This window comes from Rutidosis leptorrhynchoides, chromosome 3, assembly GCF_046630445.1.
Source record: "Rutidosis leptorrhynchoides isolate AG116_Rl617_1_P2 chromosome 3, CSIRO_AGI_Rlap_v1, whole genome shotgun sequence".
In the NCBI taxonomy this organism is placed as follows: Eukaryota; Viridiplantae; Streptophyta; class Magnoliopsida; order Asterales; family Asteraceae; genus Rutidosis; species Rutidosis leptorrhynchoides.
Window position 1 is genome coordinate 22,867,871 of NC_092335.1, and position 17,146 is coordinate 22,885,016.

General features: G+C 30.4%; 1 protein-coding gene across 1 annotated transcript; it reads right to left on the reverse strand.

The window, feature by feature from the left end:
• Positions 1 to 558: 558 nt before the first annotated feature.
• LOC139899765 (uncharacterized) lies at positions 559 to 14,411 on the reverse strand. Its single transcript, XM_071882602.1, has 3 exons — positions 14,272 to 14,411; positions 13,957 to 14,166; positions 559 to 717 (listed from the first exon to the last, which is right to left on the reverse strand). The coding sequence occupies exons 1-3, from the start codon at positions 14,395 to 14,397 to the stop codon at positions 559 to 561; spliced, it is 495 nt and encodes a 164-aa protein (XP_071738703.1). The 5' UTR covers positions 14,398 to 14,411.
• Between the last annotated feature and the right edge of the window lie 2,735 nt (positions 14,412 to 17,146).

Here is a 17,146-nt window from a genome sequence, read left to right on the forward strand (position 1 = left end):
ATTTACCAACGGATTTTCGAGGAATTCAGGCGGACCCCAAAAATCGCCCTCGGTAATATTTTCCGACGGATTTTGCGACGGCCCCGGATTTAACAACGGCTTTACGATGCCTATTTTTGTGACAGAATTCCTTCGGCTTTAAGTTGAATGTTTCCGATGGATTTGAGACGGGCTTTTACCGACGGACTTGTGACGACAATGTTAACGACGGATTTGTGATGGACCTGTAATCGAAGGATTTGGGACAGCTTTTTACCGACGGATTAACGACGTATTTTAATGACGGTTTTCTGACGGACTGTTAGTAAGTTTTCCGACGGATATTCTGCCCCAAATCCGTCGCTATTTTTTCTTTTTCTAGAATATTTTTTTTAATAAATTGCCATTTTCCATTTTTTAGGCCTATAATATAATCTGCAAATAATAATCAAAATTTCCTAAAAACTTCTTTCATTAAACATCCGAATCCAAGTTCACATTAATTGTCCAAAAATAACGTAGCATACTTAAACAACTTAACGCCTACACAACAAAATAGCATTTAGACAAATTCAAGGATTAGATAACTAGTTCATCCATTTGTCTCTTGACTGCTTCCGTCGCCGCTTTACCATCCTCAACTTCCTTCCGAAGACGTTCCTCAAGTTCTTCCATATCGCTTCTTGTTTTCTCATGTTCTTCAAGCATCTTCTCCATCTTTTCTTTCACTTTTTCTACCTGCAAAAACATAATACAAAGTCATAAATTTTTTTTTGGAAGGTCGGGTTATTAACAAGTAAAAATGAACTGTATGTACAACAAGTAGAGTTGCTACTATACAATGAGTAAAGCAGCCCCAAGAATCAAGTTTTCCATCCTATCCTATCTATACATTATAATACAACTCGAAAGATGCACTTGATTGGTCAAGAAATAAAAGATAAAACTACAAAGTTATAAATTATAACGACCCTCATTTTTCCATCTATATAATGCCCGAACAAAAGATTTAAGTATAATGAATAAACTCTAAGTACTAATAAAAGGTCGTTATATACATACGAAATTAACGAACGTTAAACGAATAATAAATTTTATTCAACAACGTACGCGTAAGAATTTTTATAAAAAAAAAATTTATGTCATAACATGATTACATATAAAATACTTATATTAATTTTGTATTTAGTTAATATATTATACAATTAATAAATACAAGTATATATAAATGTAGTAACATATATAAAACTAATAAAATTATAAAGTAATAATTTAATTAAATAAAAACCACATTTAGTAATTATAATTTTATAAATACCGAATATATATTTATATTTATCAAAATTCGTATTTAATAATTAAATAAAAATAGAAATTTAGTTAGTTAACATTTTTAGAACTATGAAATATATATATATATATATATATATATATATATATATATATATATATATATATATATATATATATATTTTTTTTTTTTTTTTCTTTCTAAAAGTAGTATTTTTTTATATAAAAACTAGATCTAGATCCACTTTTATTTATTTTATTCCTACTTTTAACTTTACTTTTATTTATTTATATTTTGAAATGGTGGCATGATTGGCCATAAATACTTTTAATTTTTTTACAAGACACTAGTTATTTTTTTATATAAACTTTTGTATTTTTTTATTTTCTCTTTACCAAAAATTGTAACTATAAATACCATAGCCTAGTTCACAAATTTTGTTCACCAAAAACTTGAAGAATTCTCTCTCAAACCTCTGCAAAAATTATTTTTGTAAGTTCTCTATATTATTTTTATAGTTTTTATTTAGTTTTTATCATATTTTTGTGCTAGTTTTATGTTAAATACCAAATAAATACGAAATTAATTATAATAAATAATGTAAATACATGATAATTAGTATTAAGTATCCTAATGACTATAAAAATTATTTTTATGAATTATACATTCGAATTTATATTTATTAAAAATCAAAAACTGATTTTTTTATATTCGGTATATATAGATAATGAAGAAATAAATAGTAAACAATTTTATATATTATGTTTTATAATTTTTGCTTGTTCCTTAGGTCATAAAAGTAATTATAAAAATTTATTTTTGATTTATTTGTCATTTTAAATAATTAATTTGTATTTTCTTCTACTTTTGCTACAGTACCGGAAAATCTGTTTTAAAAAGAAAAATAGAATTTAATGATATAACATGTTTATGACTACAATAATCAATTTAAATTACTTAGAAACTAATAAGAAAGTTATAAAAATTATTTTTAGAATTAATAATTATATATTTCTATTTAATTCCGAATTTAAACTAAAAACAATACAAAAGTTGAATTAAATAGTTAAACTATTAATATAAATGTACAAATAATTTTTCTAAGCTTAATACACTATATTAGGCATACGAAAATTTTAGATGAATTAATTGAGTTGATATAATAATTATTACTTTATAAACTTTGATTTATCTTGAACCGAAAAAGAAATTAGAAATAAATACTTTTACACCATAACAAAAATTTATAAATTTTTCCTAAGTTTATTTTGGTCAGTAGAACCTAATAAAAATATAAAATGTGTTGTTAAACTTGTTTATCTATTTATTTGTATTTTAGCTATAAATTTTTTTTAATATTTAATACATAAAACTTAATATTTATGTATAGAAAATTTTTATAATGTTTTATACATGTCACTTACTGTTATGAAATCAATAAAACACTTGTTAGCATTTTTAGATAATTATTGGTACTTATATTGACATAAAACTTAAAATTAAACTATACATATTTTAACATATTTTAACATATAAGATAAATATATATATATATATATATATATATATATATATATATATATATATATATATATATATATATATATATATATATATACATATTAACTTGATATTAATACATACCCATTCATAAAACACAATTTCTATGTATAACACTTGTTTACCTACTTAAATATATCCTACTTATTATTAGGATTTAAAAACTAAACAATCTTAATAACGATAATACAATCGAACTTAAGTAAATACTTATTGTATAAAGTATTTAAAGTGTTGTATTCCTATACGCACCTAAAAACGTATTGGAACGGTATATTAGATGGGTATAGATCTTGATCTTTCTCGAGTGGATGGACGCTCGAAAGTCTAGGCGGAGAGTTTGGATTACCGAGTTAAAGGATCCTGTGGCTCAGAAACCTATGACCTGAAAAGGCCATTTTAAATTGAAAGTGTTAGATTAGAAGCTTGTCTAGTATGAAAAGCCTTTCCAAAACGATAAACCTTCTTTAAACTTACTATAAAAGAAAATACTTACACTTATCATAATACGGGCAAAACATCTAAACTATTCTCAACTTATTCTTAGGTTGACTTCTCTGTGCTTCGATCATCCATACTTTCTCTTTAAGGAATACTTTCACTCACCGAATTACTAAGGTGACTTTCATAGCCCCACTCTTATTGCTATAGCACTTTTTATACTTACTGGGGTGAGACACATGCTGCTTTTATACTTTAAACAACTTAGACACAAGTACGAACCTAAACTGTACTATGACTAGCTTATGCTACTAAGACCCCACAGTGATATTTTTTAATTGCTTTCAGGATAAGACATTCTTAATTATTGGGGGTAGGCCTATCGGGAGTAACGTCCCCGATACATTTGACCGCGATGTCTTTGTATTACTTAATAATGATTTAAACATGGTGATAAGGTACTGTCAACTTATCATCGGGGCAACAAAACAAACGTTTAGTCTAAACTATCACGAATTAGTACTACTTTTGGATCTGCGTGATCTACTTTTATAACAAATCTTGTGGTCTAAGAACAAACGGTCAATCATATTTGTTAAACCTATGAATTTCACTCAACCTTTTTGGTTGACACTTTTAGCATGTTTGTCTCAGGTACTGAATGATCAGGACCTCTATATCTACTGCTTATGTGATGACTTACTTGGCTAGGATCAAGACTTATCGCATATTTACTTTTCTGCATTTGAACAATTTATAATTCTTGTAACGACATTATTAATCCTTCCGCTGCAAATTTGGTTTTATTCATATAGTATTTGTTCTCATTTTATAATATGTTGGTATGTATTATGATATTGAATCACATTTCGCCCAGGCCCTAACTGGGGGTGTGATAGATTGGTATCAGAGCATAACCAGGCTGTTATAGAGAACCAGGATTGCATTTTATGTGTGCCTTACTTGTTAGCTAGGGTACCTTAGCGATCTAGGAAACTATAACCTTTCCTGCCTTAGACTTTAAATCACTTAGGATTACCTTAGAATGTTAAAGCAAAGAGTTCAACCCTACCTCTCATTCTTTACAATCCTAGCTTAAAAATCTAATCAAAATCTCTATCTTAATGTTAGGATGTCAAGCTATCATCAAATAAACAAAATGACTCTTTTCAAACCAGCTGAGAAAGATACTGAAGGATCTTCTACCGAAAAATCAGTTCGAAGCCCACTTTATAGTCCTCCTTCACCACCAATGAACTATAGCCCGAACACTCGTTACAACTCGCGTGGGTCTCCCGAATATTATCCAACCCCGAGAAATGAAAGCAAAGGAAAACATCATGCCAATACTGCTGACTCTCATCAACCGATGAATACTACCAAACGGAATGCTCTTCAAGACCTCCCTAACTACGATAGTGACTTCTCAGGTTATGAGCCTGAAGAAGAGCCTATTAAAGAATCATCTGAAAACTCATCTCGAAAGAGAAAATAACCCGAACCCGCCGCCACTAGAGAAGCCGATCCATTATTTTGTAATAACATGGAACACGTAAGGGTGAAGTCTGATATCCTCAACCTTCAGCGAAGTTGTGATAGGAATAAAGAGTATAGTAGGCGCCAAGTTGCTCGGATAGAAATGCGTCTAAACAACCTAGAAAAAGAAAACACAATCTTGAAAGAAATCATCAAAGAGTCCTTCGACTCTCAAACTGAAAAACTAGAAAAACTTGTGAAAAATAACATGGACAAAGTAATGGAGACAGTAATGAAAGTGAAGACTGAGGAAGAACGGAATACCCGTTGGGGAAAGCAATCTCTTGCCTACCTCCAAGAACTAGTTGAGTCTAAGATGAAAATAGAGAAAAACCGAATCAATCATCAACTGGCTATCAAGGATTTCAACAACAACTTTGTCAACAGCCGCATCACTAACCTCTACGATAATTTTTAATACCTCCACGAGAAACAAAAGGAGAAAAATGAAAAGATAGAGAAATTTATGAAGGAAGCTGAGAACGAGAAAAAGAAGAACTAAAACCTACCTTTTGTTTTCCTATTTTCCATTTACCCATCTATGTAAAGGCTTATGCCTAAACTTTTTCCATTTCAAACTCGTGTAATAAAGGCTTATATAATGCCTCGTTTCCAATAATGTTAAGTGTTTATTTAAGCATATTGTCTTATTCACCTATGTGTGTTGTGCAAACGTTATAAATCATGATTGTAAACTTATAACATCTTGATTCTTCAACTAATAATGTATTTATGTATTGAAGATCAATGGCTCACTCAACTCGTGGTAACAACAACAACAACAACAACAATCTTATACCAAATGTCACTCTTTCTACTGAGCAATTTCAATTGCTGCTAGCGGCCACCCAAGGCAATAACAATAACAACAACAATCATAATGTTCCTTCTAAAACTTGCTCCTATAAAGATTTTAAGAACTGTAACCCACCCACTTTTAGTGGAAAAGAAGAAGCCGTAGAACTGGTCCGATGGTTTGAAAAGCTAGAATCAATCTTCCGTATCTGTAACTGTGGAGATAATGATCGAGTGAAGTTTTCCACAAGTTCACTCACTGGCAATGCTATGACATGGTGGACTGCTCATGCCAAATCTGTGGGAATAGATAATGCTAATACTACCCCATGGGATGAACTCAAAGGCATGATGATCACTAAGTTTTGCCCAAGAAGTCAAGTCCAAAAGCTCGAGGCTGAGTACTGGGAACTCAGAGTTAAAGGAACCTATATCGAAAGCTATACCAATCGTTTTTTGGAGCTTTCTACCTTATGTCCCGAAATGTTCCCAACTGAAGCCCGCAGGATAGAGCGGTATATCGAGGGTCTACCCGAGGATGTTCAAGGGAATGTGATTTCTGCCGAGAAGGTTACTGTGGATGCTGTGATCCACATGGCACAGAGTTTAATGATGGCTAAACGTAGGAGAGTTTCGGTTAATAAATAAGTCGAAGTTAAAAACGGTGACAATAAGAGGAAATTTGAACCATCTCAGGGTTCAGCTCAAAATGTTAATAAGAAACCGGCGAATGGTACGAGACCCGGTTATCAGGGTACTAGTCCATTTTGTTCTAAATGTGAAAGGCATCATCCGGGAAAGTGCACTGCTGTGTGTACAATATGTAAGAAGATAGGCCATGCTGCAAAGACTTGTAGAACCCTACCTCAGAATAGAGCCATTGTTCCGGCTAGAGCTCCTCCAACATGCTATACTTGTGGTGAAAAGGGGCATATTAGCCCGAATTGTCCAAAGAAGAAAGATACTCCAGCTACTGGAGCAAATGCTACTGCCAAAGGTCATGCTTTTGTGATTACTGCTGCAGAAGCCAGTGATGAGGATGAGGTCATTACCGGTACGTACCTCGTCAATAATTGTTATGCCACTATTTTATTTGATACGGGAGCCGATAAGAGTTATGTGTCAAATGAGTTTTGCATCCTTTTTTACAGAAAAGCCCCAAACCCTACAAACCAGACGATTAGTAGAAGTGGCTAATGGGAAGTTAATGAAAGTTGATAAAATATATAAAAACTGCAACCTAATTCTAGCCGATAAGGAATTCAAGATAGACCTTTTGCCGGTCGAGCTAGGTAGTTTCGATGTAGTGGTTGGAATGGATTGGTTAGGTCCATTGAGAGCAGCCATCATGTGTTTCGATAAGACCGTTCAAATTCCGTTAGGAAGTGGAGAAACTCTTATTATCCAAGGCGAACGAAGTTGTTCCAATCTTAATATCATCTCATGTCTTAAAGCCCGTAAGTACCTTGTGAAAGGTTACTCCGCCATACTAGCTCACGTTAAAATGATCGAATCCGAAGAAACGCGTATTGAAAACGTCCCGGTTGTTAAAGATTTTCTCGATGTGTTTCCCGAAAATCTCCCTGGTCTTCCACCGCCTCGTCAAGTTGAATTTCAAATCGATTTATCTCCAGGTGCTGCACCCATTGCTAAAGCACCGTATCGTTTAGCACCTTCCGAAATGAAGGAACTTTCTAACCAACTCCAAGAACTTTTGGATCTAGGTTTTATTCGTCCAAGTTCGTCCCCGTGGGGAGCTCCTATCTTATTTGTCAAAAATAAGGATGGTACGTTGAGAATGTGTATTGATTACCGAGAACTCAACAAGCTTTCCATAAAGAACCGTTACCCGTTACCTCGCATTGATGATCTATTCGACCAACTTCAAGGGTCAAGCGTTTATTCTAAGATTGATTTAAGATCCGGTTATCACCAGCTCAGAGTCAAGGAGTCCGACATTCCTAAGACTGCATTCCGCACCCGATACGGACATTACGAATTTTGTGTTATGCCTTTCGGTTTAACCAATGCTCCAGCCGTATTTATGGATCTTATGAACCGTGTTTGCAAGCCTTACCTTGATAAATTCGTTATTGTTTTCATCGACTACATCTTGATCTATTCTAAAAGCGAGAAAGAACATGAGCAACATTTACGATTGATTCTTGAACTCTTAAGAAAATAAAAACTCTACGCAAAATTTTCTAAGTGTGAGTTTTGGCTTAGAACCATACAATTCCTTGGACATGTTGTAGATAGTAATAGAATACATGTCGATCCCGCTAAAATCACCGCTGTTAAGAATTGGGAAGTGCCAAAGACTGCGAAGCATATTCGCCAATTTTTGGGACTTGCCGGTTACTACCGAAGATTTATTAAAGATTTTTCTCTTCTTGCAAAGCCTCTCACCAAGTTAACTCACAAAGGGAAGAAATTCGAGTGGTCCGAAGAACAAGAGTCTGCATTTAAGATTCTGAAAGAGAAGTTGACCACTGCTCCGATCTTATCTTTACCTGAAGGTTCCGATGATTTTGTTGTCTACTGCGATGCCTCGAAACAAGGGTTCGGTTGTGTTCTAATGCAACGCAAGAAGGTTATCGCTTATGCCTCCCGACAATTAAAGAAACATGAAGTTAATTACACCACACATGATTTGGAGTTAGGTGTTGTGGTATTCGCTCTGAAGATGTGGCGACATTATCTATACGGTACTAAGTTTACGATATTCACCGACCATAAGAGTCTTCAGCATGTCTTTAATCAGAAACAGCTAAACATGAGACAGAGACGATGGCTCGAATTGTTAAATGATTATGATTGTGAACTAAAGTATCATCCGGGAAAGGCAAATGTAGTTGTCGATGCTCTAAGTCGAAAGGACGAAGTTAGGCGTGTTCGTGCCTTGAATCTTAAGATCAAATTGAATCTCATCTCTCGAATCTGCGAAGTTCAAGTTGAAGCTATCAAACCTACACTTATCGAAGGAGAAGGACCTATAAATTTCGAAAACCAACTGCAAGTTAAGTCCAATGGTACAAGATACTTTGGTAATCGAATTTGGGTTCCTCGTTATGGTAATCTCCGTGAACTAGTCTTGGATGAAGCACATAAGACTAGGTATTCTATTCATCCCGGTTCTAGTAAAATGTATCAGGATGTGAAAGAGTTCTACTGGTGGCCCAACATGAAAGGCGACATTGCTACTTATGTGAGTAAGTGTCTTACTTGTTCGAAAGTCAAAGCCGAGCACCAAAAGCCTTCTGGTCTTCTAACTCAACCCGATATTCCACAGTGGAAGTGGGATGGTATAGCTATGGACTTTATCACAAAATTGCCTAAGACTGCAAATGGCAATGATACGATTTGGGTCATAGTTGATCGTCTCACTAAGTCTGCACATTTCATACCAATCAAAGAGACTGACAGAATGGAAAAGTTAGCTCAACTCTATGTTAAAGAGATTGTTACTCGTCATGGTGTCCCTACTTCTATTATCTCGGATCGCGATAGTCGATTTACTTCCAATTTCTGGAAATCCTTGCAAGCATCTCTTGGAACTCGACTCGACATGAGTACAACTTATCATCCGCAAACGGACGGTCAAAGTGAACGAACTATCCAAACTTTGGAGGATATGCTACGAGCATGTGTTATCGATTTCGATAAAGGGTGGGATAAACACCTACCTTTAGTCGAGTTTTCTTACAACAACAGCTATCACTCTAGTATTAAAGCTGCACCATTCGAAGCTTTATACGGTCGCAAATGTAGATCTCCGTTGTGTTGGGATGAACTCGAGGACAGACAATTAACTGGTCCTGAACTTATTCATGAAACTTCCGAAAAGATCGTGCAAATCAAGAAGCGTTTAGAAACCGCTCATAGTCGACAAAAGAGTTATGCCGACCCTCACCGAAAACCGTTAGAATTCCAAGTTGGAGATAACGTTATGTTAAAAGTATCTCCATGGAAAGGTGTTATCCGCTTCGGTAAACGAAGTAAACTCAGTCCGCGTTATGTTGGACCTTTCAAAGTTATTCAAAGAATCGGTCCCGTTGCGTATCGATTAGAACTTCCAGCTGAACTAAGTCAAGTACATGATGTGTTTCATGTCTCAAATCTGAAAAAGTGTCTCACCGAAGATACTCTTGTTATTCCTTTGGATGATATCCGCATTGATGAGCAAAGACACTTTGTCGAAGAACCTATAGAGATTATGAAAGAAGAGGTCAAAGAGACTCGTAAGAGCAACATACCTATTGTTAAAGTCTGTTGGAATTCGCGTAGAGGCCCCGAATATACCTGGGAACGCAAAGACCAAATGATACGAAAATACCCCCATCTCTTCCCAACTGTTGATGAAGCAGACGGGAACTCCACTTAAAACTTCGGGATGAAGTTTTCATTAACGGGGAGGTACTATAACGACCCTCATTTTTCCATCTATATAATGCCCGAACAAAAGATTTAAGTATAATGAATAAACTCTAAGTACTAATAAAAGGTCGTTATATACATACGAAATTAACGAACGTTAAACGAATAATAAATTTTATTCAACAACGTACGCGTAAGAATTTTTATAAAAAAAAATTTATGTCATAACATGATTACATATAAAATACTTATATTAATTTTGTATTTAGTTAATATATTATACAATTAATAAATACAAGTATATATAAATGTAGTAACATATATAAAACTAATAAAATTATAAAGTAATAATATAATTAAATAAAAACCACATTTAGTAATTATAATTTTATAAATACCGAATATATATTTATATTTATCAAAATTCGTATTTAATAATTAAATAAAAATAGAAATTTAGTTAGTTAACATTTTTAGAACTATGAAATATATATATATATATATATATATATATATATATATATATATATATATATATATATATATATATATATATATATATATATATATATATATATATTTTAAAAAGTAGTATTTTTTTTATATATAAACTAGATCTAGATCCACTTTTATTTATTTTATTCCTACTTTTAACTTTACTTTTATTTATTTATATTTTGAAATGGTGGCATGACTGGCCATAAATACTTTTAATTTTTTTTACAAGACACTAGTTATTTTTTTATATAAACTTTTATATTTTTTTATTTTCTCTTTACCAAAAATTGTAACTATAAATACCATAGCCTAGTTCACAAATTTTGTACACCAAAAACTTGAAGAATTCTCTCTCAAACCTCTGCAAAAATTATTTTTGTAAGTTCTCTATATTATTTTTATAGTTTTTATTTAGTTTTTATCATATTTTTGTGCTAGTTTATTGTTAAATACCAAATAAATACGAAATTAATTATAATAAATAATGTAAATACATGATAATTAGTATTAAGTATCCTAATGACTATAAAAATTATTTTTATGCATTATACATTCGAATTTATATTTATTAAAAATCAAAAACTATTTTTTTTATAATCGGTATATATAGATAATGAAGAAATAAATAGTAAAAAATTTTATATATTATGTTTTATAATTTTTGCTTGTTCCTTTGGTCATAAAAGTAATTATAAAAATTTATGTTTGATTTATTTGTCATTTTAAATAATTAATTTTTATTTTCTTCTACTTTTGCTACAGTACCGGAAAATCTGTTTTAAAAAGAAAAATAGAATTTAATGATATAACATGTTTATGACTACAATAATCAATGGAAATAACTTAGGAACTAATAAGAAAGTTATAAAAATTATTTTTAGAATTAATAATTATATATTTCTATTTAATTCTGAATTTAAACTAAAAACAATACAAAAGTTGAATTAAATAGTTAAACTATTAATATAAATGTAAAAATAATTTTTCTAAGCTTAATACACTATATTAGGCATACGAAAATTTTAGATGAATTAATTGAGTTGATATAATAATTATTACTTTATAAACTTTGATTTATCTTGAACCGAAAAAGAAATTATAAATAAATACTTTTACACCATAACAAAAATTTATAAATTTTTCCTAAGTTTATTTTGGTCAGTAGAACCTAAGAAAAATATAAAATGTGTTGTTAAACTTGTTTATCTATTTATTTGTATTTTAGCTATAAAAAAAAATTTAATATTTAATACATAAAACTTAATATTTATGTATAGAAATTTTTTTTAATGTTTTATACATGTCACTTACTGTTATGAAATCAATAAAACACTTGTTAGCATTTTTAGATAATTATTGGTACTTATATTGACATAAAACTTAAAATTAAACTATACATATTTTAACATAAAAGATATATATATATATATATATATATATATATATATATATATATATATATATATATATATATATATATATATATATACATATTAACTTGATATTAATACATACCCATTCATAAAACACAATTTCTATGTATAACACTTGTTTACCTACTTAAATATATCCTACTTATTATTAGGATTTAAAAACCAAACAATCTTAATAACGATAATACAATCGAACTTAAGTAAATACTTATTGTATAAAGTATTTAAAGTGTTGTATTCCTATACGCACCTAAAAACGTATTGGAACGGTATATTAGATGGGTATAGATCTTGATCTTTCTCGAGTGGATGGACGCTCGAAAGTCTAGGCGGAGAGTTTGGATTACCGAGTTAAAGGATCCTGTGGCTCAGAAACCTATGACCTGAAAAGGCCATTTTAAATTGAAAGTGTTAGATTGGAAGCTTGTCTAGTATGAAAAGCCTTTCCAAAACGATAAACCTTCTTTAAACTTACTATAAAAGAAAATACTTACACTTATCATAATACGGGCAAAACATCTAAACTATTCTCAACTTATTCTTAGGTTGACTTCTCTGTGCTTCGATCATCCATACTTTCTCTTTAAGGAATACTTTCACTCACCGAATTACTAAGGTGACTTTCATAGCCCCACTCTTATTGCTATAGCACTTTTTATACTTACTGGGGTGAGACACATGCTGCTTTTATACTTTAAACAACTTAGACACAAGTACGAACCTAAACTGTACTATGACTAGCTTATGCTACTAAGACCCCACAGTGATATTTTTTAATTGCTTTCAGGATAAGACATTCTTAATTATTGGGGGTAGGCCTATCGGGAGTAACGTCCCCGATACATTTGACCGCGATGTCTTTGTATTACTTAATAATGATTTAAACATGGTGATAAGGTACTGTCAACTTATCATCGGGGCAACAAAACAAACGTTTAGTCTAAAATATCACGAATCAGTACTACTTTTGGATCTGCGTGATCTACTTTTATAACAAATCTTGTGGTCTAAGAACAAACGGTCAATCATATTTGTTAAACCTATGATTTTCACTCAACCTTTTTGGTTGACACTTTTAGCATGTTTGTCTCAGGTACTGAATGATCAGGACCTCTATATCTACTGCTTATGTGATGACTTACTTGGCTAGGATCAAGACTTATCGCATATTTACTTTTCTGCATTTGAACAATTTATAATTCTTGTAACGACATTATTAATCCTTCCGCTGCAAATTTGGTTTTATTCATATAGTATTTGTTCTCATTTTATAATATGTTGGTATGTATTATGATATTGAATCACATTTCGCCCAGGCCCTAACTGGGGGTGTGATATAAATAAAAGATGAGGATAGCACATTGAACACCACAATACTTGAGAAAAAGTAAATCTAATAAAACAACTAGTATAGTCTTATATAGTGGCGGATCCACAAATATTTTTTGACGGGGAAAAAAATATTTAATAAAAAAAATTCTGGATATTCATTAGAAATTATATAAAACAATGGCTATCTCTAACCTGCACCATATGATTCATCAGTGTGCTAACCAACTTGGCTGATAACAACCATGCTTTACATTTTATAACTATATAGCTTTCTGATAAAACAATATTTTAAAAAAAAAAATTGTAAAATGTAAGTCTCGAACCTGCGACATTCATTTTAACAGCGGAGTACCGAATCCAACTAAGCTAATACGAATTATTCAATATATTTCATTCATTTATATTATAACTACATAGTACAGTATCCTTATCATTTAAAAAAAAAATCTAAAAAAAATCCGCGAAGTGGATCCGCCCCTGGTCTTATACATACTTGGCTAGACAGTAGACAATATCACGTATTCAACAAAGCACAAATGATAAGAAATAAACTATTTAAAAGCAAAACAATTCACTATTAAACTATTATATCATAACAATACTACAAATAACCAGAGAGTCAAAATACTAATACTGACTACCAACAAGTTTTAGTTGCGGCAACAAGTTTTGGTGTTGAAAAAAAAAACACAAGTTAAAGAGAAATACACATACCTCTTCAAAACGAGTTTGAGCATACGAGCTCCCGCTATCAGCAGAAGGTGTGCCCGTAAGTACGAAACTTGGATCAGAAGATGAACCAGTACAATACACTCTCCCTTTCCTCCTTACTCCAATTGCTTTTTCCCACAACTCTTGATCATGCTTTGGGTGAGTGGAAACATCCGAGCCATACCTCTCAATCATATATTCTGATAAAAGTCTCTATTATATATAAATTTGAACATATTTATCATTAGACATTACATTTTCATATAACCGTAAATATAAATCCACAAATAAATCTACAATTAAATAAAGAGAACTTACTGCAGCCTCGCGTGCCCTATCATCTATCAAGGCATCAGATGAGGTGCTACCCTCACCCTCAGTTACACTCCCTTTTTTTGTATGTGATGCAATAAGAAAAGCTAAAGAAGATTGTGGATCGCCCATTTTTTCTTCCTGCAACAGTTATATTGGGAATGATTAGCATAAAAGAATTTATGTAAGGTTAGACATTAACCATAAAACATCAAATATCTTACAAAACATTCTCGAAATGCAACATATCCAGGCGATCCTGTGCAATGGTGGCTAGCTACAAATTTAGACCTATTATCTTTGTTCGCCTTCGAAATCTTTAGCCATCCTTCTTTATTCCAATGTTCCGTGACAAGTGTCCTCCAATGCTCTTGCTTCATCCAGGATGGGTTATATGGAAGAATGGGAGATTAATCATCACCGATAACTGGGTTACCAGCATTCAAAGCCTTCTCATATGCTCGTTCACGATCCGTACTTAAACGATCAGACAGCCGTCATGATTGCGACGACCCGGAAATTTCTGACCAAATTTAAACTTAATCTTCATATGATTTCGACACGATAAGCAAAGTCTGTAATGATGAAACTTAAAATTTTGGAACTGTTTACATGAATTCATTTGACTTTGACTATTTCTGACGATTCACGAACAATGGTGTGTAAATATATATATATATATATATATATATATATATATATATATATATATATATATATATAAATGTAAGTATATATAATAATTAGAAATAATAAAATACAACTTAATTAATTGAGTTAATTATGTAAAATATTACACAAGATAAAAAGGTTATTAATAAAAATGAAACTATAGATACTTTATGTATAATTATTATAATATTATAATATATTTATAATGTATAAATAATAAATATTAATAAAAGTTAATATACAATATATTATGATACATATATATATAATACAAGTATAAATATAATTTCGATAAGAATATTATACTATTTCTAATAATAATATCAACAGTATTGTTATAAATAATCTATAGATACGAACATGATATATATAGATTGATATAGTATTTTTTTTTATATTATTATTAGTATTATTAGTATTATGGTTATTAACAATATTATGATTATTACATTCAATATTATTATTAATGTTATTATTAATATTAATAATTGTATTATCAATTCTAATACATGATATAAGATATAAAGATATATAAATATATAATATGATATGTATAAGTTGTTATATCATTATTATGGATGTTATTATTATCAATAATAAGTATTAATATAAATACTATTATTTGGTATCACCACAAATATTATTATTATTATTTTCATTATTATCATTATTGTATTTACTTTTATTATTATTATTATTAATATTATTATTAATTTTGATTATTATTAAATATAATTGTAATTATTAATTAATAGTATTATTTATATAAATATATATATAAGAACAAGAAATTCTCAAAATCTGTTTTACATTACTTTCATACTGCTCTTGATTTATAAGGATCGTACCAATCAGTATTCCATCACTACAGAAAATCCAAACCAGTTGAGGATCACAATCGAAGTTTATATATTTTTTTATTTTTCTTTTTCAATTCTTGTCCCTGTCAATTTGTGTTTATAAATCTGTTTAATGTAACAATCAACTGTGTTTGATTGTGTTTTTTGTACCAATCCAGTTCACAAATAACTAAAATCTGTTTGAAGTCTCCATCCCTTTTTATTTTTTTATTTTATTTTTTGTACTAAAAAATTTGGTTGTCGAACCACACTCTCTTTATATAATCAATTAAACTATGTTATTGATAAAAATCATTCAAGCCTTCCACTTTCGTTATCAATTATCAATTTTCAAATACTGGTATACGAAGAATTAAAACAGAAGTATGGAGGTTGACCTCTGTTTTAAACTCAATAACCAGAAGGTCAATTTCGAATGGTTTTTTAAAAAGTATTAATGCAGTTCTGTTAGGAATCCCATATGAAAACAACCTGTAAAAGTTTCAAAACCTAATTTCTAATATAGAGTTACAATTTTGAGAGTCAAACTTTGATTTCAAAAAGTCAACAAGAGTGTTCATCATGAAATACGATTTCAATCTGAGGTTTTGAGTCAAATTGAGGATTCAAATAGGTTCTAGGGGTGATTGTCAACAAAATTTGTGTAGTACGTTTTATCTAAAAACAATCCAAAAATCAAAATCATGATAGAGTTGTCGATGGGTTGTCACGACTGCTGCAGGAGTTTAAATTCTGTTTCTGTTATGAAATACAATTTAATCATATTATGTTCGATGCTGTTTCTTATTGAAAGTCTTACATAAATCTAAAAATCGTTAATTGTTTGACAATGATTCATGGTCGACTTCCAATTTGAAGAGAAGGAAGGAATTAGGACAGAAGAGGAAACTGGGTTAAATTTAAATGGTTTAGGAGTTAATCAAAAAAGCGTGATGGATCAGATGGTTAGGCGTGTTTAGGTTTAACGAATGGTCACGGGTTCGAGCCTGGCTAATAGCAACTATTTTTTTTAAAAGCTTTGGAAGGTATAATTTACTACCAAAATTATTATTATTATTATTATAATTATTATTATTATTATTATTATTATTGTTATTATTATTATGATTATTATTATGATTATTATTATTATTATTATTATTATTATTATTATTATTATTATTATTATTATTATTATTATTATTATTACTATGTTGATTATTGTTAAATGTTATCATTTATGTATGTATTAATATTATTATGATTAGGGTTATTATTATTATTATTATGAAAATAATACAAGTTATTATTATTTTCATTAGTATTAGTATTAGTATTAAGCTATTATCATTAGTATTATTATTATTAAC